General features: G+C 44.3%; 1 protein-coding gene across 4 annotated transcripts in view; it reads left to right on the forward strand.

The window, feature by feature from the left end:
• The first annotated feature begins 424 nt into the window (after nt 1–424).
• The window catches only part of ADCK1 (aarF domain containing kinase 1), a 73,971-nt gene continuing 49,903 nt past the window's right edge, over nt 425–24,492 (forward strand). The window contains exons 1-4 of one of the 4 annotated variants that reach the window (XM_041472058.1): nt 550–1,021; nt 2,131–2,247; nt 3,365–3,502; nt 7,797–7,880. In XM_041472058.1, coding sequence (XP_041327992.1) covers nt 3,377–3,502; nt 7,797–7,880 — 210 coding nt within the window. In that variant the 5' untranslated portion in view covers nt 550–1,021; nt 2,131–2,247; nt 3,365–3,376. Of the gene's footprint in view, nt 512–549; nt 1,022–2,130; nt 2,248–3,364; nt 3,503–7,796; nt 7,881–24,492 lie in introns of those variants that run through there. The other 3 variants (XM_041472055.1, XM_041472059.1, XM_041472057.1) reach the window with 3 other exon arrangements.

A 24,492-nucleotide genomic window follows, 5' to 3' on the forward strand; every position in this document is an offset into this window, starting at 1 on the left:
TAATTGACAGAGTAGTGTTAGGTCATAGATTGGACTCAATGATCTTAAAGGTCTTTTCCAACCTAGTTGATTCTGTGAAATAGAATGTGAAATTTAATTTAAGTGTGAAATTTAATTTAAATGTGAATTTTTTTTTTTTTTTTTAAGAGCACAGAAGATGGGTTTCCTGGGAGCCCCACTGACAAAGTGAGATTGCGTTACCTTGCAGTTACCGGAGGGGAGCAGGCAGCAATCCTGCAATCCGGGGTGCGAGCTGCGACTTCCCCGCAGCAAGGACGGAGGCGTCAGCGCAGCCCGGCACCCATGGAAGCGCGGCGCTCCCCCGCTAGTCCCCCGTGGGCTCGCCCAACAGCCGCCCCTTGCAGTCCCACCGCGCGCCCGCCCCTCCGAGCTGCCGTTAAGGGAGACTACGTTTCCCGGCGTGCCGCGCGAGCCAGGGCCGTACCGTGTGCGAGGTGGAGGGGGGAGCGGCGTCGGGCGCGCGCGAGTTGAAGTGCCGGCGAGGCGGTCGGTAAGTGCCGCTCCGAGCGCCGGCGGAGCGCCCGGGCCGTCCCACCCTCACAGCCCTCGCGGCCGCCCCGGCCCGAGCCGGGGGCTCCGGGCCCGGCGGCGAATGCCGCCCGCAGCTGCGGCCCCGGCGGCGGGGACTCGGTTGTCGCAGGGCTTGGCGTGGCCGGGGCTGTTCGTGGAGGCTGGAGCGGCGCGGGGCGCGGAAGCGGCTCCGGGAGACCCGGGCCGGCCTGAAGAAGAACGGAGAGCAGGCGGCGCCGGCCCCTTGCGTCCTTCACGGGCAGATCTCGGGCGCGGCGGCGGACGCGGGCCTGGCGGCCGGAGGGGCCTGGCCGGGGCTTTGAGCGGCGCTGGTCCCGCTGTCCTCGGGGCGGTCAGCGGTCGCCGCCGCTCCCCGGGCCTCGGCAGGTGGCGGTGGGGTCACCTTCGGGGCTGTGACAGGGAACCGGCGCCGTCCCGGCTGCTCCTGCTGGGAACAGGAGAAGCCTAGCTGAACGTGAGGAACACTTAGGTGCGCCAAGTTGTGTGAAAGTCAAAGAAGCCACCTCACTTAGGTGAAAAAAGAGATGGAGGTGATCTATCAAGGCAGGGCTTAATAATGAGAGGCAGTGACATCCCAAGGCTTGTTTTACAGCTGACAGGGCCCTTAAGATATCCCTAGGGGTGTCATAATGGCTCATTTACATGGACAAGGCTCCTCTATACCTTGTGCAAAACTTTGAAATGCAATTTACTTTAGAGAATTCTATTTCTGTACGTCTTATTGGAGAGGTTTTAGTTATTCCCTTTTTATTGCTACAACACGCTAAGCATGAAAGCAGGAACTTTCTTGCTGAAAAATTCATCTTTGCTGCCTGTTTATTTGCTGCCTAAAGTTCCCATCTTCTGTTTGTGACGTGCAGCTGGCGGGTATGGCAATAGATGTGATGTAACAAACTGCAGATTATAGCTTCAGGTAGGAATAAGATGCAAGAACAGATGGACCTGCATCCTGCTTTCAATAAAATGTTCTTTTAGTAGTTGAGAGAGTGAAGGAAAAAATAATGAAAAAGAGAAGCATATTTTCTGTTAAGAAAATGTCACTGCACCTATCACTTTTCAATAAATGAAATTTTACAGGAATATACAAGGAGCACAAATTGTTTAATTAAAATACTTCGCAAAAAAATGACTTTTGAAGATGACAGAGGATACAAGAGATCTCTGTACAAAAAAAGATTGGTCCTGCTGGAAGAAACCCCAAAATTTCTAGAATTCCAGTGAGGCAGGGGAGGGAGGGTGACTTTTTTTTGGTGAAGTGTGTGTACATTTGGCTGCAGTCAAGAGCCCAGGTTTATTTCCTGTTGATCATAGATTCAAAGGAGTCCTGGTCAGCCAGCTACCCATTCTGACAGGAGAAAGAGCAGGGTTGCTGCAGGCAGCTGTGACAGACACTGACAGAGTATGTCTCAGCTTTTCTGCCTCACAATTACTTAGGGTTTGTAAGGAAATAATAAAGTTTAGCTAAGGTTCATGTACAAAGGTCTCTTGTGTTAGATAGCTTATTTTGCTGATTGTGTTCTTGTGAACTGTTTTTGAAAGACTTGACCTATGTCACTGCATGTGTTTTTTGGTTACAAGGCTCCGAGAGGAAAGGCACAAGACAGGCTGACCCTGCTAAAGCTTCACAATGAGAAGCAGGCAAGTTTCTCAGTCAAGCCTAGGAGTGCGAGGATTAGTAGACTCCATCTTAATGGGGTAAGAGCCTGCACTGTGTCAAGGGTGCTCTTGAGAGCTTGCAGAGAAGTGACAATACCTTTTGATTTATGGTAGAAGCAGAAGGAATGGTCAGTCATACTTTCTGCCCAGTACCAGCCATAGGGAAAGGAAAGAAAAATGTACCTAATTCGTTGTTACTTTTTTTCATATCTGGGTCCTCTATGGTGACATAAAGAAATGGAATATATATATATTAACATGGAATGAGGTACATGTTTAAGGTACTTTATATACTGCAAACAATGAAATTAGTGATCCAAAGTCCTTAGTGTGGGAAATGTGTTCATTCCCTACCCTTGTCCCACAGAAAAAAAGTGGTTGAGAAGTGTCTCACCTGAGACCTGTGCTGGGCCTGTGACAGAGCTAGGAATAGGCTGTAGATTCCTGCAGATGACTGTTCTGCCACTACGTTCCCTGTCTGGCACTTGAATGGGATGGTGATCATGAGAAACAAATCTCACTTGGTCACTGATCAGGTCTCCCATCTGCATTCTCTGTGGTTGTCTGGCACTGACTGCTGGAGTGGCATACAACCTCCTGTGATGCCTTACCTCTTCCTAGACCTCTCATCATCAGTGTGGAACTTTTAGAACTAGCCTGGCAGAGTTTCTAACAAGCTTTGGGTGTGCTTGATGCTGTAAGACTCTTTCTAAACCTGGGTTTTTTATATCATCTGTTGTCTCCTTAAAATCTGCCTATGCTGTGATGTCTTCGAAAATTTTTGTTGAAGAAGTGCCTGTTGGTAGGATCAGAATTGACTTTTGGTGATCTCATGCTTCGTTCTGTCTCCACCTGTTGTGTCTCCTTAAAAAGCCTTTGGGATCCTGAACAAATGTTTTGTTGCATTTATGCAAGGTCTATCAGTGAGTTACTTCTGGATTTGTGGTCTGTAGACACTGTTGAGTTAAGAATAGCAGTGAGCAACTTACCCTCAGTTGCTGGGTGGTTGCTTGAGCTCTTGGCTGGGGGCAGTGCTAGCAATGTGTCATTAGGAATGGAGCAATTAAAACTTGGATTGTCAGGTCCTCTGGGGCTGTGGGCATCAGATCACTAAGTCCTTATCAGATGTTACAGTTGCTGTTTTGTATCTTGGCAGGGTTCATCAGTCATGGCACTAAGGGCCTTGAAATTTGCCTCATTGACAGCAGCTGCTTCTGGCATCTATCTGTATGGAAACAAGTTCCTGGATCCTAATGATTTTGGAGTTGTTCGTGTGGGCCGAGCCATTGCCACAGTAAGTTCTACCATAGCAATGTGCAGGAAGATTCCTAGATAGGTAAGGGAATTGAAGTTCACAAGAACTTGGGATTTTCTTCATTCCCTGTCTGCATTTTCAGCTGGCTTAGGAAATCAGAATGTCTGTGGGGAGCTCTTCAAGTTCTTGACACTGTGGGGAGAAAGGAGGTGGAAGAATGTGAAGAATACAGCTGTTATTAGCGCATTTTAGAAAGAGAAAAACGGAGATACTGAGAGCTGTGTCTGTTTCCCTGGAGAGGGTGGGATCTTCAGAGCAAGGGCTCACTTTGGGCCCACATTTCCACCCTTCAAGGTCAGTCACCCAGGTGTGGTGTCCTGCTGCCTTTTAAGAGTGACTTAGGTCAAACCCTCTTCTCTGCATATGCCATTTTTACATTTTGTTATAAGTATCCTGGTTGTGTTGATAAACTAGGGTAACCATTGCACTAGGATCCTTGGTATGAGATTTGGGGAGAGAAGGACTGCTCTTTTGAGGATCATTCTCAAAGCAAGAGTAAAGTGAGGATGGGTGATTACATACTTCCAAGACTGGAGTGATTTCCAGATGTGTAAAATGAATGCCGTGTCTGCCTAGCATCACTGATATTTCTCATAAGACTGGGATTGGAGAGCGCTGCCTTCTCCTTGACAATGTTCACTGATGAATCCATGAACAGCCAGGAACATGGAGAGCAGAGACTCTGGAGGAGGTATCAGTCTCCCCTTACCTCACTTGTATTATACATCTGTCACTTCAGGCCACAATCTCCATCATTTACAGACCCCCAGTGGTAAACAGCTGTCTGTCTGCATTTTCTGTGACTTTTAAGCACTTTGTTAATGAGTTTTACAAGGAGTCGGCTCCTGAGGGCAGATGCAATAAGAAACAAGCTCTGTGGGTTGGCTCAGGTGCTGTGTGTGTGCAGCATCATAAACTGCTGTGAAAAATGGATGTTTATTTTGAAAGGGTGAAGACAGAAATACAAACTGTAATCTTTCCATCTTGCTTTACAAGTGCTAAGCTTCACGCTTTCTCCCTGACCATAAGGTAGTGCTGCCTGGTGGCAGGGAGGAGCCCTTTCCCTTTTAAAGCACAGGAATTTGAGGCATGGAGAGGGAATACAGCTTCTTGTTGCTGGAAGAGAATCTGTTATTCAGGGTGTTTGGGTTCTTCAATGTGTCCTTGAGTTCTGCCTGCTTGACTAGTGTTTCTCAGTCTTTCTTAAGCCACTGTTTTTGTGGTAATCTACTGTTTAAGACAAAAGTAAGTGAGAAGTTCCAGTGATGAGGCTGTGTAGTTGGTCTGTGCTTTGAGTGATGGTAAGAGATTACTTTTCTGAAGAATAGGAAGTAGGGGAAAGGAAATATTCTTTGCTTTAGATGGTGGCAAATCACAGACATGCCTGACTTTCATGTTCTCTGCCTTCAGGGAGGTCACAAGTCATTGGCTATAAAGCGCTTCACTGATCCTGCTCTTAAATGCTTTAGAGGGTTCTGTATCCATAGCTGCAAGCAGTGACCCCAAAACCAAGTTACCAGTTCTCAGTCTTCTGTAGGTGATGGCAGCATGTGTTTAAATCTGGGTGTATACTTTTAAAAAATAATGTTCTGTCTCTTTCTGAATTCTCAGTTTCCTCTGGTATGTATGACTGCATGTGTTTGAGTTGCTTCTGAGAGATTCTTTAGTCTTGCTGCACCAGTGACCTCTGCCTTCCCTGCTCATTTTTGGACAGTCAGAAGTCAGCTCTCTTCTGAGCACAGGTAGCTTGAACTGCTGTCATTCCTTAGCCATGGACCAGGTGAAGCCAATAGAGCAGACATGTTTACCTCTGAGAAACTCAGCTTTGGGATTATTCTTTTTGCAAGTGAAAGATCAATCTCTGTAGCAAACAAGTGATTTTGGATATTGGATATTAGTGACATCTACATAGACCTAAAATATCTGTCCTTCAATCTAGCCCTGCCCTGGCTTCTTACCTGGGTGCTTGATTTCATCATTGAACCATGGTCAGGCAAAAGCAGACTGTAATGAAGAGACTGCAATTCTTAAGAGCTAGTAAGTTCAGCAGCAGCAGACACAAAACTTTAAGACAAGTTACAGTGAGGCAAACAAAACAAAAGCCTGGAGAAAAGAACACATGAGAATCAAGGAACCTGATGTACAGCTATGAGATTCTGGGCAGATTTCATCTGAGTTTGTTTAGAGAGATTTGAGTCTGGTTGTATTTTAAGTGTGTTGGTTCAGTAGTTCTTTGCAGACTCCATAAGACACTTGATGAAGCTCACTAGTGGAAAATTTTTTTTTAAGCCTCTGTTTAGGGAATTGGCTCTTATGTATGGGTAGACAGCTATTCAGGGGGAACATTGTGCTATGACTTGGTAAGATCTGAGGATAGCTTTAGGAGCAGTGGAAGAGTGTATAGTGTTGAGAATTCATTGATACCAAGTGGGATATTTAACACTGGGCCAGATGCAAGCTCAGTGAAAGTAATCTGGCATTTGTAAAGGGAGGGATTGCTTGATTTTGTGTATCTTTTTATAACTCCAAGTTTCAGTCTCACACAGTAACATGAATGACAGCACTAGTCTTGGGTGAGAACGAAGTCAGTGGCGTGGGCAGCATCACGCTGCAGAGCGTTTCTGTATTCTGGTAAAATTAGAAGCTGGCAGAGCTGTTGTGCATTTGCTGTATTCTTTTGAGAGTATACCAGTTGTTTTGGTTATGTGAAAGGAACATTCTGTGCAGTAGCTAGACACTGGGAGGGATTTGGCAATGTCAGAGTTGCCTATCAGGATCATCATAATATTAATTTAGTGTTTAAGATTACAGTGTAATTAACAACCGCTTAATTAATTCCCTCTTCCTCTGTAATGCAGGCCAATCTGTTAGCTGCTTCTTTTTGAGTTGGAGGTGATAATTACCCTTGTGGACCAGAGATAAAATAAGAACCAACTCAAGCCTTGATGCAAGACTGATTCGAACCTCCCTCCACTTCAAAGTTGTTCTTTGAGGTTGTGAAGATGCTTTGAAAAACTTTTCTTCTGTATGGTCTCTGTAGCTGTGCAGCTCCTCAGTTCACCAGGGGCAAGAGAGCCTGAAAAGCCAGAAAAAAAAAATTTGTTGTGTTCAGTTTACAATTTGGAAATCAGGAAAAATGAGAAACTTAACCTCCACAAGGAGGGGATGTGTCTGTTTGTTACTGAATCCCAGCTTGGTCCATTCTTGGATGCATTTCTGAGCTTTTGACTTTTTTTCCCTATTGTCAATTCTGCTGGCTTTGTCTCAAACCATGTTTGCTTCCCTTGCCTCCCTGGCTTTCATGATACATTAACTGCACTTTGTGCCCTTCATGTTTATGGTGAAAGGTAGGGCTAGTATCCTGTGCCAGAATTGAATGCTACCCCTTCAGTAGGGAGATTTGAGGAAAAGTGCCTTTCAATGGGAGTTACACAAATGGTTCTTCACGGCAAGGATCTTGAAGTTCAAATGGCACATCAGTGGACAGGCTCCTCTAGGTGTACGTTCCCTTCTCTCCCTCCAAACATGACCTGTATGTTTCTCTCCCATTCACTGATGTTCTGACTGTGGAAAAGAGGAACTTTAGTGATAGGAATTGTGAAATACCCTAGATCTATTTTCAGAAATCACTGAAGTCACTTAAGAATATAATTCCATTGTCTGTGGCAATGTCTAACAGGCTTGAGCTGGATCCCATTGAGCTGGATCCTGGCTTGGTAATTGCGTATTCAGCCCTTTGGCCCTAGAGTCCTTTGTGCAGTTGAATATGCTCAAAAGTACTGCTGCTTGTGCTAATCTGAGTTTGTCTTCAGTCACTCTGTTCCCTGCTGAGCCTATACACAGCAAGCTGGTTAGGCAGTTTGGAGCTATGAAGTGTGGGATAACTGATGGGGCACAGAGTCTGGATGACCTCTGTTACTACCAGCACACCTTACTGTGGAAGCCCCACACAGCTGACTGAAGATGGGAGTCTGCTGTGCAAGGTGCTGTACAGAGATTAGGAAAATGCTTTGAGCATCTCAAATAGAAGATAGTATAGGAGTGTCAAGTGTTGCTTACATATAGCTACATATCAGTGAGGCCCCTGCACTTACTTTTATAAGTGTTCATTGAAGTTAAATTATTTTCATTTAATTTATTAATGAGTCTTTTGCCATAGGCTTCACTGTGGAGTCTGAACTTCGAAGCCTAAGGTACATGCATTCTCTTTAACAGAAGTCTTATTGTTTTGGTAAGTGTAGAGCTTGCTCAGCATTTCTGGTTTCATTTGCAGACGGCAGTTATCACCTATGACTACCTCACCTCTCTTCGGAGTGTCCCATACGGATCAGAGGAGTATGAATTCCTCAAATCACAGGTAGGTAATAGCACTGAACTGCATTCCTTGGAAACTGCAAGGTACAGGTGTGTTGCTGTAATGCTGTCATCTTAATAATTCAATATGCTTTTATTAGATTGTTAACAGCAATATTAGATAACAATCCATATTAGGACTTGTATTGCCCAATGGAGAAGGTCTTTTGTGAAAGGTAGCCATATGCATTCAGTGCTCACTTAAGTCCAGTAGAGACTCAGGTCCTTGATGTATTCATTTGGGCTCTGCTGCCAGATCTCTGCTGCCCAGACTGGTTGTGTGGTGGTCAGCTGCTGAGAGTGGCCTGGCGGTGCTTTCTTATTCTGCATATTGTTTGGTAATGGCCATAACATGAAGGCTGACTGATTTAGGTAAAGGGAGTGTGTTGAAAAGGAAATAATAGAGATGAATCAAACTTGCAGATCTCTGAGGGAATGAGAATTGTGCAAAGTAGTGTACATCTCATTGTGAAACACACTGTTGTGTTTTGATATCAGTAATTAACAAGTGAGAACGAAGTGAGAACGAAGACAAGTACCCGCACTGCTCCTCTCAAGTCTTGTGCTGCACCTTTCGTTCTGGCCTATCACCCTATAGTTCATTGAGCTGTGAATGACACTTGGTTTTAGTTGAGTGCATGTGATGTATGTTAGCCAGGGTTTCTCTGCTATTTGAGTTCAAGGCCTCTTTGGTGTGGGAAGTACAGCTTGTGCCAGATTAGGCCAGTCTGCATAGTGTGTTTGAAGTAAGGTTTTTAGCCTCATTTTTCTTCTTGGTGCATGTAGGATTCAGGCCGCTGATTATAATGGTTATAATGCATGGTTGGTTATAATGCATGGAGTGGTGCTCTCCAGGGATTCTCAGACTGGAGGGACTATAGAGCTGGAAACAGCCTTGACTAAGGTAGAAATCAGTGATGTTGGACTCCAGCATGCTTTAGTATTTCTCTGGCAGAAAATCCACATCATCAATATGGTCTTAGTGTATCTGGAATGGTTTGCAGAATGGCTTCCTTGGGCTTGTTCTCATCCTCTGCTGTCTAAAGATGCTAAGTTGTTCTAATGTAGCTCTCCATCCCAAGTGAGTGGCACTGATGCTCTGGCATAAAATGGAGATAGGCGTGTTGGCATCTGTAGCTTCACTGCCCATGTCTCTGCCCTGAGCCTTTTTTAACCTGGTTTGCAGAAGGGCTGCATGCAGCTTCCTTGAGTGATACCCAAGTTGTGGAGTTATCAGTACTGTGGACAGCTTATCATTTGGCAGAATTTGTAGCACCTGTTGCAAATTCCTCACCTTTTGCCATGTATCTGCATGGTTTCATTAACCTCTGTTATGTGTGTTTTGATGATTTGTCAGTCCACGCTCCAAGCAGCCAAAAAGGACCCTGTTTGCTAGCATTGCACAGAGCTGTGGCCTCCCTGCTTGGCAGCCAGGACTAGCTGCCAGGACTAGTCAGCCCCTGCATGTGGCAGAGCCAGTGGCAAGCACAGCATGCCAGCACGGCCAGCACTAGCCTTCAGCTGCATAAAGGGCATGAGCTGGGAGATAGGAGGAAGCTGGCACAGGCATAGCATTAGTTGGTGAAACTTGTTGACCAGTGGAGTCTAGTCCTGGTGGACTCCAGACAGATGTTATGGAGTGCCACCACTGAGCCTGGCAGGAACAGCACTTGTGGGTTCTTCAGCAACATCCCTGTAGAGCTTGTGCTAGTGAGGCATCAGTTTGGCATGGGAGATACTTTGGACCTGGGCAATTGCACACCATACTCAGTGCAGTTTTAAGTCTATGGCAACCAAGTCTTTACCACCTTACAGCTCTTTTAACTCTTTGTAGAAGCTGATTTTATTGGTCTTGTACTAGCTCAGAATGACTTGTAAGAAGTTGCCTCACTTGAGTTGGTACTTAAGATTAGTCACTGGATATGGCCTAGAGGATATGAATGCCCTGCCCAAATAAGTGTTGCCCAAATAAGTTTTAACAATACTTACAAGACGTTGCTTCTGCTAGCTTCTGTCCTGGATAGATCTCTAGTACTCTCTGCCCTTCATTGTACTCTCTTTGTTTCTGTCCTTCTAGTGAGGCCAGCTTAATCTGCTTTTCCCATACTGAGAGTTTGTAATTTTCTTGTCAGCATGTGTATGAATTAGCTGCTGACTTCCAGATGCAGTTTTCGTGCTGTGCCTAGAAGAGAGACTCTGTGAGGCAGGGTGTGTCTCTGTGTGTGTGTGTGTGTGTGTGTGTGAGTTTTGGTGACCATGGGACTGCTGATAGTGCCAAAAGTTCTGAATCTGGTTTTTGTGCCTCTGTCTCCAGTGTTCGGGTACAGGTGCATATATGTCTGTGATGTGCTTGCAGCTGGGAGTGGAACACCACTTTTTTCTGTGGATCTCCTCCTGGTACTCAGCATACTGGTGATGCTAGTCCAGTGCAAATAATGCTTAACTTCTTCTGCATGGATTCCCAGTGAGAACTGGGGTCTCTAAATTACCCATGGTCTTGCATGAGGGATCAGAAGGTTCAGTGGCAGCACCAGTGTCTGAGCCTACTGGGGCCAAACAGGAACATAGTCATTAGGAAACAATTAAATGCAAAGCAGATTAAGAAGAAAATGGGTTCCCCAGTGACTTTTATCCAGGTTCCTGTGTAGCTCCAAGGAATTATCTTCAATTTTACTATATATTTCTGTCCCTTGTGGACCAGTTTTGATGCTAATACCCTAAGCCCCTCAGTTCCCAGCATTTTTTTATGGCTAGCAAATGGGCCATACTATGGCCGAAGTTTTACTACTTTTCATGAGGTTGCAAGCAATAGATGGGAATTCACTGTGTATCGTGAGGTTAGTTTGCCACTCCCTGGATCACCTGTCAACTAGGAGATATGAGAACCCACTTGCCAGATGGCACACATTGCTGTCCCTCAGCAACAGCCATTTTTCATTCCTGCCCCTGCCTGAGGCAAAGATGAACCTCCTTATGTGCTTGGGCTTTATGTCCTTCCCGATGGCTGCTTCATTCACCACTGATGGCTCAACCACATTGGAAATTCAATCTTTCTCCTAAGTTAGGGGTCCTTTCCTGGTGTGTGGGCCCTTTTCCTGCATATGGTGGTACTGCCAGTGTACTGATGTCAAGGGCAGTTGTCAGTCACAGAATCAGAATCACAAGGTTGGAAGAGACCTTCAAGATTTCCTAAACTGGGGGACCAGAACTGGACACAGCACTCAAGACACGGCCTCACCAGTGCCAAGCAGAGGGGTACAATGACCTCCCTGCTCCTGCTGGCCACGCTATTCCTGATACAGGCCAGGATGCCGTTGGCCTTCTTGGCCACCAGGGCACACTGCTGGCTCATGTTCAGCCTGCCCCCTCTTGAATAACAGGGGGACTATTCTGTTCCCTGGCACCATCAACCAACCCAGGAGAACAGTTGTCCTGGGGACAAGCCGTCTTCCCACTAAAGACTGAGGCAAAGTCTGCAGTCACTAAGTTCCCTCTCTCATCCAGTAAAGAACAAAGGTTGGTCTTACCCTTCTTTTACCATTAATATAGTTATAAAAACATTTTTTTATTATCCTTTACAGAAGTCGCTATTTTAAGTTCAAACTGAGTTTTGGCCTCCATAATTTTTTCTTACACGCTCTAGCAGCCCCCTTAAATATTTCCTGAGAGACCTGACCCTCCTTCCAAAGATGATACATCCTCCTTTTATTCCTAAGTTCCTTCAAGACCTCCTTGCCCATCCAAGCTGGACATTTACCTCGTTGGCTTGTCTTTTGGCACACAGGAGCAGTTTGTTCCTGTGCCCTCAAGTTCTCTGTTTTGAAGTACGCCCACTTACCCTGGACTCCTTTATTTTTAAGGGCTGCTTCCCAAGAAACTCCCTGAATAAGTTTCCTAAGTACAATTAGCCTCTGAAAGTCCAATGTAAGAGTCTTATTGATGTTCCTCCTCATTTCACCAAATGTTGAGAATTTTATAATTTCACGATCACTCTGCCCCAAGCGGCCTCCAACCACCACATCTCCTACCAACCCATCTCTATTTGAAAACAGCAAGTCTAACATAGTCCTTCCCCTGATCGGCCCACCCACCGGCTGTGACAGAAAGTTGTCCTCAATGCACTCTAAAAATTTCCTGGACTGCCTCTTTTCTGCTTTATTAAGTTCCCAGCAGATGTCTGGTAGGTTGAAGTCACCTACAAGAATAAGGGCTGATGATCCTGAAACAGTACCTAGCTGCTTACAGAATAAGTTGTCCACCTCTTCTACCTGGCTGGGTGGACGATAACAGACTCCCAGTAGGATATCAGCCTTGTTGGCTTTCCCCTTAGTACTTATTCATCAACTCCATCTTCATTAGTTTCAATACCTATGGCATCATGGTTGGCTCCAAGACATCATATGTCAGTGGGTCTAGTGTCAGGAGTATTAGGGGAGGTATGACCTCTCTTCATTTCATGTCTCTTTCATTAAATGATTCTGGACATCTTTGCACATGTAAGCTTGGGCATTTCTTTTCATTTCTGCTCCTGCTATAACTGGGCCAGAGGAAGAAGGAGGGCAGCCTGCTCAGTGCCATTTCCTTACCTATTGTTTTCTTAACAAAACATTTTATTCTATAGAAGGCTACATTTCTCTGACATTCTTCTGCCTCAATCAATGTTGGCCCTTCACAGTGTTTGTCTCCTCAGTACCAAATCAGCCTACCATGGGACATTTCCAGTGGTATTCCTATCAGTGTAGCATCTGGATGTCTTGGCTGACACGTCTTCATTGCTGGCATCAATTTCTGTTGATCCTGCTGTCAGTTAGGAGGTGTGTCACAACATGGAGTTTGTTCAAGGGCTGGTATCAGTGGAATTCTGAGTTGTCAGTGTAGTAAGAGGGTTGCGATGGGTCAGTTGTCTTCCAGATTTTGACATGAGTAGCCACAGTTGAAAATCTTGAGCAGGACATCTTTTTGTTGTTTTCCTCTGTAAGACAAAAGGTTGCTGCTGTGAGTTTTGGTTTTTTGTAATGAAGAGAAGACAGCAAGGAGATAAAGGATCAATGTGGTCAATGTATTTCAGAAGACAGTGGGAATCCATTCTTGAATTAACTTTGTTGGCTACAAAATTGCCTTGGCAGAGACAAGCCATTTGGGGAGGTTAATTAAATGTCCTCCTTTTGAGAGCAGAATGAGGATGTTCTTGTCATTCAAACTTATGGTTATTGGGCTGTCAGTACCTGGGCAAATATTTGGAAAGCGTGACCTTGTGCCATCATTATACAGAATACTATTTCTTGCTCCTTGGAGGCTCTTCCTGGCTTTGCTATGTTTACTTCTCATAGTGGAGTGGGTATTTTCAAAATGAATTTTGTCTCACAGTGAAGTTGCACAGTGGAAGGATCTTGGAAATAGGAGGAATGAATGTATATGTGTATGTGTTTTCAAAAATAATCTACAGTTTCTGGATAGCTCAGACCAATGAAATAGCCTGTTACTTTGGACTTCCATTGTGATTCAGTAACACCATGTGCCTTATATACTAAGTGATGTCCTAAAATAGTTTCTTCCTGATGGAAGTGGACTGCATCTGCAGAGAGAAGTCCTGCATGGTATTCCTTCAAAAAGGCAACTGTGAATGGGAACTGTGGGCTGTTCTCCACCACAGCCAGTGTGTGCAGTGGTGGGTCTGCTTTTGCTTCAGCCTCTGGTGAACTGAGGTGAGAAATAAATGAACTTTCTTATGGGACACAAAATAGCCATTAGGTGGCAGTGACTTTCTGTCACCAAACTCAATGGGAACAGTAATAGAGAGGTGAAGAGCTTCAGAGCCCATCCACAATTCCTGAGTTGATCATGTTTGGTTGCCCTATTATGTGCTCCCCGGGATATCTCTTCATCTAAAAGGCATGGTCAACACTAATGAAGTCTAAAACAGCTACTATCAGGGCCAGCTGATGGCTTGATGACTACATTTGAGCAGTGCTGTCTAGCAAACTTCCTGCCAACACATAAAGCATGAAAGCTTTGCACTGAAAACATAACAAGCTGTAAAATAAATCTTATAATTATAAGACACTTCCTTTTCCTTCTTGTGCTTTCTGGAGTGGTGTCAGCTGAATGCTCTGGCCATAGCATCTCTAGGTTTTAATTTTTTAGCATTGAAAGGTCCATTTTTTGTGGGATCTGTGCCTATGAAACTAGATGTTCTTCAGTCATCTGCAGTGATTTATTCAGAGCAATGGCCCATCTACTGTGACATTTTTGAAGGAGGAAGAAGGAGAGAAGTGAGGATAAGGAGGCAGTGCCTCATGTATTTCTTGTTTTTTTCCTGGCTGTGCATGCTTGTCCCTAAAGTGCTTTGCTCCAGGAGCATAAGTGTGAATCGTCATGCACTCGGCTTGCCTGAGCCGTTTTCTCAGCTTCTCAGGAGTGACACAATATGCCTGGGGAGCATTTAGCTCTCTCTCCTCCAGGTGGGGCTATCCCTTTTCAGTTGAATCCCTGAGGACGTCATCACATTGCTTCTTTAGAGCTGGTAGAGAGGTACCTAGTAGCCAGAGTAGTATCTGAAGAACATCTCGTCTGGAAGAGTGGTGAAACCATTAGGAAGCCTTGGGAGGATGCAGGCTGCAAGGAGCTTGCATTGTAAGAAACATTATAAAAGGAAAAAAATGAGAAGTGAATCAATAATCAGGTTTTATTTAGTGTTTGGCTACACCTTGGTTCCCAGTCTGAAATGAACACTCAGCAGTGCAAAGTAAAGAGTTATGGCAAGGGATGGTGTTTTCTCTGAAGAGCTCATGGTCATGGTTGATTTGCCTAGGTTTTCACCCTAGATATGAGTGGTGCAAATACACGCAAACTTGGAATTTCTCAGAGGTGGAAGGTAAGGGGTGTAAAGAGGGAAGGAGACAAAAAGCAGAAATTATTTAGGGTTCCATTGTAAGTCACTTAACACTGATTGCATTGACATTGGATCAGGCCCTGGTTAGGGATGCTTTCTTAATGAAGGACTGCGTGGCTTTGAACTACTGACCAGTTTATATGGTTCACAGAACACGAACAGAATATTCTGAATTGGAAGAGACCCACAAGGATCACTGAGCCCAACTTTAAAGGGAATGGCCCATATGGTTGTTGGAGGCCACCTGTAAAATCAGTAGAGCTGACAGGTAGCCAGTACTTAATCTGTTCTAAGAACAGGAAGACAGTTGGCTTGAGAGTAAAAACAATCTTATCTGAGGCTAGGAAAAATAGATACCTAAAAGTTTCATTTGGGGATAGAGACATGTACTTGCAATGTCAAAGTGGACTTTTGAAGTGTTGTTTTGTTTGTCCTTTGAGTCCTTAGCAATACCCATCTTGTGGATTCTGTTCCCTTTTCTGAGGTTCTTGTAGTTAGTTTGCAGTGAAACACTATCTTGAAAGACTTCAAATTAGGAGTAAAAATTAGATGTAAAATCAGGGGTGAAGAAAATAGGTGGCATACAGAGGATATTTCATGTATCAGTCCAGGTTGGAATTTCAGAGCAGGACTAAATATTGTAGATTTGCTCTGCTAAAGCAGTGATCTTATGACATTCTCCCCAAAGCAGATCTGATAAAAGAATATTCTGGAGGGCAGCTCACAATTACCTTACCTGTCAAGCAAGTGATTTCATTTAGCCAAGTTAAGTCAGTGATGAGGGAATTGCTGTGGTGGGTGGTGTCTTGCAAACACTCTTCTGGACTTGTTTGTAATGTGGGAGGCATCTTAGTAGGTTCCAGGCAAATCCTTTTAATATATGTGGGGGCTAAGCTGTTTGCATACTTGGGGGAAGGCTGTCTCTGAAAGGAACTGCTGTATTCTTCCATCTGGTGTCCCAGGGTCAGACAGGACTCTGTCAGGCCTGAGGAAGGCCTGTGGACTAGGAAAAAAGGAAGCTGTGTTTCTCTTCAACTAGAGTAGTTGGTGATTTAATTCTAGAAGTAAACCAAAAAGTATTGTTCAATGTCAGGTTTAAAGATACCCCTTGCTTTATTTACTAGTGTTCAGGTGTCCTGCCTAGAAATGTGCATTTTTGTACATCTGGACAGGCTCATCTGCTTGCCTGTAGACATGTGCCAGTTTGTTCAGGTGGGAGTCCTTATAGTAAAGTAGCCATTTTTTGAACAGAGTCAAAGGTTCAAAGATGGCTTTGGAAGAGTTAATCCAAGGTGGTAATCATATTCACTGCTACACTAGTTAAGCCTACTTTTGGTCCTGTAGAACTGGCTTGGGATGTCTTTATTTTTGTTGGGTTTTTTTGTTTACTTGTATCTTTTTCGGCTTGAGAGTTCTGTCTCAGTGGCTGCAAGTTCTGCTGATGGTGCACCATTCGGAGCAGCTTTCTGCTCCTTCTTCTGCAGTAGCATTATTTTGGCAGGTCTGACACCAGTAACAACTTGTTTTTGTCAGTGTACTGAGCCGATGTGACATGGAAGAGGACCACAGCCAGCAGATAAGCAAGAGTTGTCTTTATAAAGCCTTCACTCTGTTCTGAGCTCCACTTTAACAAAGAACTTGCATGTGAGCTTGCACATACATGAAACTGCCCAGTATTTTATGAAATGCCTTCTGCTAAGTCTGAATGCATTTACTGTGTTGCTAGTTTTGCTGAATTTAGAGGTAAATTCACTGAAAAGGTCACTAGCAGAATTATTTTTCAAAAAAACCCCCCATCTCTTAAAATGTCTTTACTGCCTGTGCAGTCTTTGTTTGAAAATGTACTCATTTTGAGTTGCCTGTGAACTCTGTAACTGTGCAGCCTGTTTGTTATTGTAGGGCTTCTCTGAACACAAGTTGTTTTTTACAGAACTGCTGAAGGGCAGCAGGCTTTGTTTATCGTAGGACTGTTGTGTGAAGAGAAGTAGGGAAGATAAGCTTTTCTCCCTCAGGCCCTTTCCTTTGCATCCACAGTCAGACAGCACAGCCAGGCATTTCCAGAGCTCAGCAGGAGCTTTTTCATCTCTGCAATGCCCTGGTATCGCCTGTTCCGTCTGTCTTCTTCCTCTCCAGGACGACATCCCTGCTTCTATTTCTTGTAGTAAGCTGAGGTTTTGCTGTGTCAGTCTGAATTGGGAGTTATTCCATGCCAATATACAGAACGGTGATCCTTGGCTGGGGAATGTTAAATTGAAATCCCGACTGGTGGGGATTGAGAAACAGCAAGGCTGTTAGCTGGAACTGCACTTTCTCCACTCTGAGCTGGTGCTACTTCAGGACTGTGTGCTTGAAGACAAGAGGTGACTGCAATCTGATGGGCTTCCATGAGCAATACCAGCTCCTGCCGCCCTGACTGGCAGGGCTGTATCCTTTGTAACTTCCTTGACTTCCAGTCTTCCTAAAGTGGACTGAATCTGTACCAGAAGTGAAGGTGATGTTCAATTCTTTTAAACCTATGTTTTGATTTTAGGGTAACAAGTGTTTGGTAATGTGGTTAAGTACTGAGCAAATGCACACAGAAGCAGATTCATGCATGTATCTCTTCTGGTGTCTCCCCATCTGAATGCATGCAGCTTCCCACACTGGCCCTACACAGCTGAGCTCTCTGTTCACTTCTGCTGCCATCCTGTACCAGGCCTGAACCAGCTTCTTGCCTGCTCCAGCTCTGCCCTTACCTCTTCCCAGTGATGCCTCAGCCCTGGCTGCCACCTCCCTTGCCTCTTCCCTGGTGGCAGATTGGATATAGGCTTACCCCACCTGGCCTTGCATTCCTTGGTAACTCATGTGGGAAAGATTTGCCACAATCCTAATTTTCTGAGAACTGAGACCCAAGTGGTGGGAGGATACATTTCTGAACCCAGGCAGGACACCTCTCCCAGTCTGTGGCTTTCCACACTTGTGTCAATGGCAGCCAAACCAGCAGGTTTCCCCTTCCCAGTCCCTCTCTGGAGTAGGATTCCTGGCTTTGGCACAACTTGGTCCTCGTCTGAGAAGATGAGCTCCACAGTGTGTGTGCCTTTAGTGTTGTTCTTGTAAATCTCACTCCAGAGACAGTAGGATGTCAGGTTTCACAATATGCTGAAGTCTGGTGAGCTCACTGCCCAAGGAACTCTTCCATTTACAAATAGCCTAGAAACCCACTGTATTTCCTATTAATATGGATGGAGTGAAGTGACTAATGCAGACACGTGAATTTTATTTGCAGGATACTGCATTTAAATAAAGTAACAATAAAGAGGTCAAGCTCTGTCCTTTTGCAAAATCTTTGAAATGGTGGGATATATGGGTATCTAATAAAGGAAAGTTCCTTTAAGTAGTGTTCACGGCTTATAATTGTTGGACATATGTGTAGTAAATTAAAGAAGCAGTGTATTGGTAAGACCATTTACCCACAGGACCCCCATCCCGGTGACAGATGCCTCTCTTTCTACCTGCATTGCTTAACAAATTTCTTCTCAAGAGGGAAAGTGAATTCTCAATAGCAACGTGCCTAGTAATTACCCACACTGTAATTCTGATGTGCAGTGCTGTCACCGACCATTAGGTGGGAGTGGAAAAGGCACTGCATTTTGTTGATGGTTGAACATTTATTTTCCTCATCATTTTGACACCAGAGGTAATTGCCATTCCTGAAATATTCTCTTGCTACCCTTACAAAGCAACTGTTAGGGACAAACTAATTATGAAGAATCTTGTTATGACAGATTAATAGGCCAACAGAGGGGATTTCTTTTTTTTTCTTTCAGGCAACTGAGTAGTAAAATCTAACAGCTCCCATATAACTGCTTGAAACACAAGCTTCTCTGTAAGCCAACAGATTTTTTCTTAAAGATGGGAGATTTGAAATACTAGGACTAGAATGTAGAATGCATTTCCATGCTTGCTTTTATTGAGCTTTCAGTTTCCCAACATTATGTGCCAAAATGATCTAGGATGGGGGCTTGCCATGTGGAGGGGAGGTCTTCATGGTTGGTATTGGACCAACGTCTTCTGGTTGTGGTTGTGCAGCATCATGAAGGCTTGTAGTGAAGAACGCTGGAATTGTGAATTTTATGGATTTTAGAACAGGACACAAAGTCATTATCTGGACTGCTTTATTGCCACTAGGGGTTTTCTGTGTCAGGAAGGCCAAGCTGATGTGCTGGTTGAATTCCAAGTGGCCAGTATGCTTGTGTCCTCCAGGAAGTTCCATACTACCAGCTCCAAATTATTCTTATGGTATGCTCTCTGGGAGCTGTTGTGATGTGGCCCAAACATGTCTGCTTTCCTGTAGTAGAGGTGTTTGAAGCACCTTGCCTCCCTGTGGCTGAACCATTCTGTCAATGCTCAGATGAGGAGGACTTTGAAATACCTGTATTTCTCACTGCTGTGTTTAAAAGCTCACATAGTGTATGAATAGTTTGGACAGCAATCCATGTAGACTTGGTAATTGTGCTTTCAAAGAGGCAATCAGGAGTCTCGTGGCTGACTGGCTACTATGGGGTGCTAGTGAATGCCAAGTGCTGGTGAGCAAACCATTAAGAGGAAGCCAATTATAGACTTGAAAATAGAAATCATGTAGATTTAAAAAAGCTCCTGGATGAGGTCTGTTCGTGTTCTCAGCTTTGCCTTGATGTCTCCCTCAAGTGGTCATTGCAACTACAGATCAAAAGATCTCTGTAGCTGGAACTGAGTCCCCTATTACCATCTCTGGCCAAGTGTTTGTCCCTGCAGCACTCTGTCCAGAAAAGCAGCAAATCTTCAGAGGTAATCAATGCACAGCCCCCATTCATGCCATGATCTCCTTAATGAGAGAACAGGGAATCTCTGTTCTTTTCCAGAGACTGAACCAAGACCATGTTTATGTCATTTTCTATCTTCTCCTGCCTGCTGACATCAACTCTCAGTTTCACTGTAACTTCATTCTTCATGGGATCTGTGTGGAGTATGTAAATGCTTTAATTTTAAATATTTGAGGCTAGAAGTCATTGATAATATTAGTTTTGGATTATTAGCAAATGCTTTAATTTCTTTGCTTCATGTCCATCTTGTGTTGTGCAAATTCTTTAACATCCTTTTTTTTTGCCATGAAAATGTTTTCTTTGGGAACATACACAGTGATTGTATATGGCCAGCAAGATCTGATTCATTGGAGGATCTTTGTCAGTATTTGCACCAATATCTTTCTCTTGAGTTTACGATTTGCTTTCTAGCCAAGGTTAGACATTGGCTATCTTTGTTTAGCCTGTTGATGGAGAAATGTTGAATATCTAGTTTTATATAAAGATGATTTCAGTTTTATTCTCTTCAGAACCTTGGTGAGCCACAGCCAAGTGCAGGGGAGGCATGGACAATATTGTTCATTGTGATACCAGCTGTAGTAAAGGCAGTTGCTTCTGGTACTGCTGGAGGTAATTCCTTCTGCTTTTTGTGGGAGCAAAAGTAATCTATGCTGGGTAACATGTAGCCTCACCTGGGCTTTCCTTTTGTTCATCTCCGTTTGGTGCCATGTCAGATATTTGGTGCCATGTCAGATATTTGTGTTTTACTGTCACATGCTATATTGAAGTGCCACTCTCATAGTCAATATAGGTACTCTTCCTTGTGTTCCTAGCAGCCAAAAGGATTCAGTAGACCAAATGCTACCTTCACTGGCACCCACATAAACCAGTTTTATCCAAATTCTGCTTCTACTGACACCTGCAGAAACCTATTGTTTTCAGTGAAAAAGCACAAGACTGGCTGCAGGAAAGGATGGGACCTTCTAATTGCAGTTTAACAAGTCTATTGTGTATGAATCAAAAGAGACACCAGCTCAGTCTCCCATACTGGTGACATTGATGGGATGCTAATAGACACCAGCAGCCTTTCTTGTTGCGGAGCTGTGTGGTGTCAACTAGATGAAAAAGCTGGAGTTATTTATATGTATTTTTTTTTTCACTAAGTCAGCAACTCTGACAGCTACCCAGAAGGGAACAGACCTGCTGAGTAACAAAGGATCATTCCTTGTGGTTTTTTTTTTTTTTCTTTTTTAACATAGGCACTTTTTTGAATGTAGAACTGCACTTTGCCATTGGTGATGACTTACTGGCACTGCAGCCACTTTCTCTGTTGGATGTGGTGCTATGACAGTCACCGCAGTTTTTTGGAATTGACAGCGTAATCCCATGGTTGTTATCTTTCCTGACTTCTTCGTCAATCCAATTTAATCACTTGTAGGTATTTCATGTGTTACTGTCTCTTTCCTCTTCAGGCGTCCAGTTCCTGTGGGAAGAGATCTGTGCTTTAAAGGTCAGAGCTTCTCAGATTAAAGAAGGGGGAAGGAATCTGCCTCTGTCATTTTGGTAAGGGGCTGTATTCTCTTTAGAGCCACTGCAATAAAAACCCTTCTTTCTGGGGTCTGTCACCAAGGTGAATGCTGGTGTTTGTCTGCATGGCTGTAAGAGCGAAAGCAGGCTTGCTCTGCTCCCCTGGCTGTTGGAGTGACCTGCCAGGAGAGAAGTTACATATGTGCAAGGGGGAGAAGCTACTGTTGCACGATTTAATTGCCTGATGTTAACTCAGATAGGTCCTGACTGGAGGTCAGCTGTGACGTGCAGCTGGTAGGGTGGGATTCGACTGCTGGGAAGAGAAAAATGCCAGCCCAGATTCTTCAGCGTTGACAAAGTGGATGTGATGATTTCTTCCCTCCAGCTGCAGCAGCTGCCTCTGTGCTTCCTACTTTTCTGCACACCCACAGTAGGAGAGCGGACTCTGAAGCTACCCTGTCTGGACCCTCAGCTGAACTAGATGAGACTTAGCTGAGCTTTCTCAATGGTGCTTGGGCCATCCTTCTTTGTAAAACTTACCTTTCAGTGTGCCTTTCAGTCTGTCTTCTGCATGTTGTGACTTCCTGTGGAGTTCATGGCTTTTCCAGCTCTATTTTATTGCAGGAGGGAGTGTGGGAACTCAGGGAAGAGGCTGTCAGATGTCCATCTTGGGTCCTGCTGCTAGGATTCTTCACTTAGCTTTGGAAGTGTAGCCAAGTCCGTATGAGCTTGAGTGACAGCTAATTGCTACTGTGGCCTTGTTTGATCTCTTCCCCCCACCCATGGTCCAAGACCGGCCCTCACTGCCCATGCTGCTGCCTTTACACAGTCTTCTTACATGGAAATAGCTGGGGAGTGTTCTCCCTTCAGGTCATTTTTACTGCACAGCATCATCTCTTGTGGTTTCTGCAGGGTGTGTCAGTAGCTCCTGTTCAGGGGACGCTTCTGAGTGTAATACATTTCTTAGTTGATACCGTTGCTTACAGCGACTGAAAACAAACTAAACAGGGCTTCCTAGGACTGATGGGAACGTGTAAGAACCCCCCACAGCTAAACACAATGCTAAATAAAATGGTGTCTTTACAGTTTTCACTGGCATCCCATGTGGTTTGATCCGAGCTGAAGTGAATTAATTTTGTTAGCCAGATTTTGAGAGGTGCTGTGTCAAATTTATTATCATTTCACCTGCCTCCGTGGAGGTGCAGGCTCTGTGATCAATGGATCAAGACATGTGCCTCATTTCATTGTGGCTTCTGTGAATGTATCCATGCCTTCTGCAGACATACTGTTGAATTACTTTCTATCCTCCTTGGGTCCTCTGGAATGAAGCACAGGACAGATCTATTTTATAACAGCTATCAGGACAATAAGGCACTGAATGCACTTTTATGAACCTCTACTATATGTTTGTGTATGCATGGGTCTGAACCATCTGTCTTGAGCAAATCTGATCTTATCCCCGTGTGTAAGTAACCATTTATGATAATGTATGTGCCCCACAAGATAGCCTGTGTGCAGAATCTCTTGAATAGTCACAGGGTAAAACAGCCTCAAGAGCAGAACTTCGTTCACCGGAAGGAAAGTCTGTCGGTGTAGGTAACTTGATGCTCAGATTCCTGCTATAGGCACAGAAGTTCTACAGCACAGTTATTTTAGCATGTTATTTTCCCTTTGTCTCTGACCAGTCCTTCCCTGTGCTCCTTGTTTTCCTGGCTCAGGAGACTTACACAGAACAGTGCACTATGTCACAGGGGTGTCTAGAGGGGAAACAGCTGCTCTCTTCAGATTTTTATCCTGAACTGCCCCACAGATAACTAATTGCAGCTCAGTTGCTTCTATTAGCTATTTACCTAAAATTGAGCTGGCTAATGAAAATGTTTCTAATTAATATGAGGCAGATTAAAACTCATTACAGCAAGGTCGTCAGTAATGAGAGATAATCAGAGCACAAATGACCGAGCTTGGAGTAAAATGAAGATGGAACACAAGCAGGCGATCGGTGCTGGTTGTGCATGCACCAGCCAGCAAGGGCAGGGTTCAGCAAGGTGACTGCTGGTGCTCTGCCCTGCAGTTGAGAAACTCTGCTTTCCACTCTCCAGAGCAGCTTGGGGAGTGACTGGCCAAAGAGGTGGACCTCCACTTAGTGTAAAGATGTTTTCTGAACCAAGTGGCATCTCATACTAGTGGTTTGTTGCTAGGCCAGCCTTCAGTCACCTATATGAACCAAGTTGTGAATAGGGGTTTTAGCAGGAAGGCTTGGGAGTATATGTGGCACATGTGGGATGTCAGCACTTGTGTGTGCTTGTATGTGGAAATTCAGTGTCCTGATGGCTCAGAAGGTGTGAGCTTGCATATCTGTTCAGCGTAAAATGTATTGGTCTAGGTTTGGAAGAGTCCATTGTGATCTCCAGGGTAGTTTTGCATGAATTATGAAATGTGTTTGCTTTAATTTCATCTACCTGTAGCACTACTGATACAAGGTCACAACACAAGCATTAGATTTCAGCTGTCTGCAGGCCTACTGTCTATATTCCATTAGTACTGACTTTACTGGCCATCCTGCTACTTGTGTGACTCCTTGTTTATGTGTGTATGAGACTGAGAAGCTAAGAAGTTGTCACTTTAGTCAGGGGGATCATCTCCATCCTTAATCCTTTCCAAACTATAAAGCTCTCTCTCTCATTTCCTTTCTTTCCCACTGGCAACCAATTGTTGTGCCAGAATTTCTGAAGGATCTTACTAAGGTATACATAACTCACACAAATAATGACTTATTAGGTAGTGAGGTACATTGCACCAGGACTTATTCCAATTCCGAAGTCGTGGATCTATCCATCATTGGCAGTATGATCAGTTAGTGTGGGTATAAGGAAGCATTTGAATGGCAAATATCTAGTGTGCCTAGGAATGAGCTTTTGTAAAAGGTAACTAGGAAAGATAATACAAAAAGCAGGCAATAACAATTCCATTTAGAGTTGTGTGTCTTCCTGCAGCATCCTTGCTGCCAGTCAGTTTGATTACCAGGCTGCTAGTGTCAGTGAAGGCTGTAGTAGTTTATATTTACTGTATGCTTATTCAGATTACTTGAAAGAGGAGATAACAGCCCCTTAGACAGAACTACACTGTGACTGAAATGGGTTCTACATTTTGTCTTGTGCTTTTAAAGCACCCAAGTACCCTATTTACATCATCAGTAGCTGTATCCTCCCTAGGCATCTTTACAGATCAGTGGCATGGCCACTGATTTCAGTTTCTCACTGTGTTAAATATGGTGGACATATTTTCATTTTTCTCTGGTTTGTGCTGTCCTGGGTCATCTAAAGCTGTTTCTACAGTTTTACTAGTCCTGTGCACATGGCTCTGTCATTGTCAGGGGT

This window comes from Pyrgilauda ruficollis, unplaced genomic scaffold (genome assembly GCF_017590135.1).
Source record: "Pyrgilauda ruficollis isolate IOZ18807 unplaced genomic scaffold, ASM1759013v1 scaffold28, whole genome shotgun sequence".
Classification (NCBI taxonomy): Eukaryota; Metazoa; Chordata; class Aves; order Passeriformes; family Passeridae; genus Pyrgilauda; species Pyrgilauda ruficollis.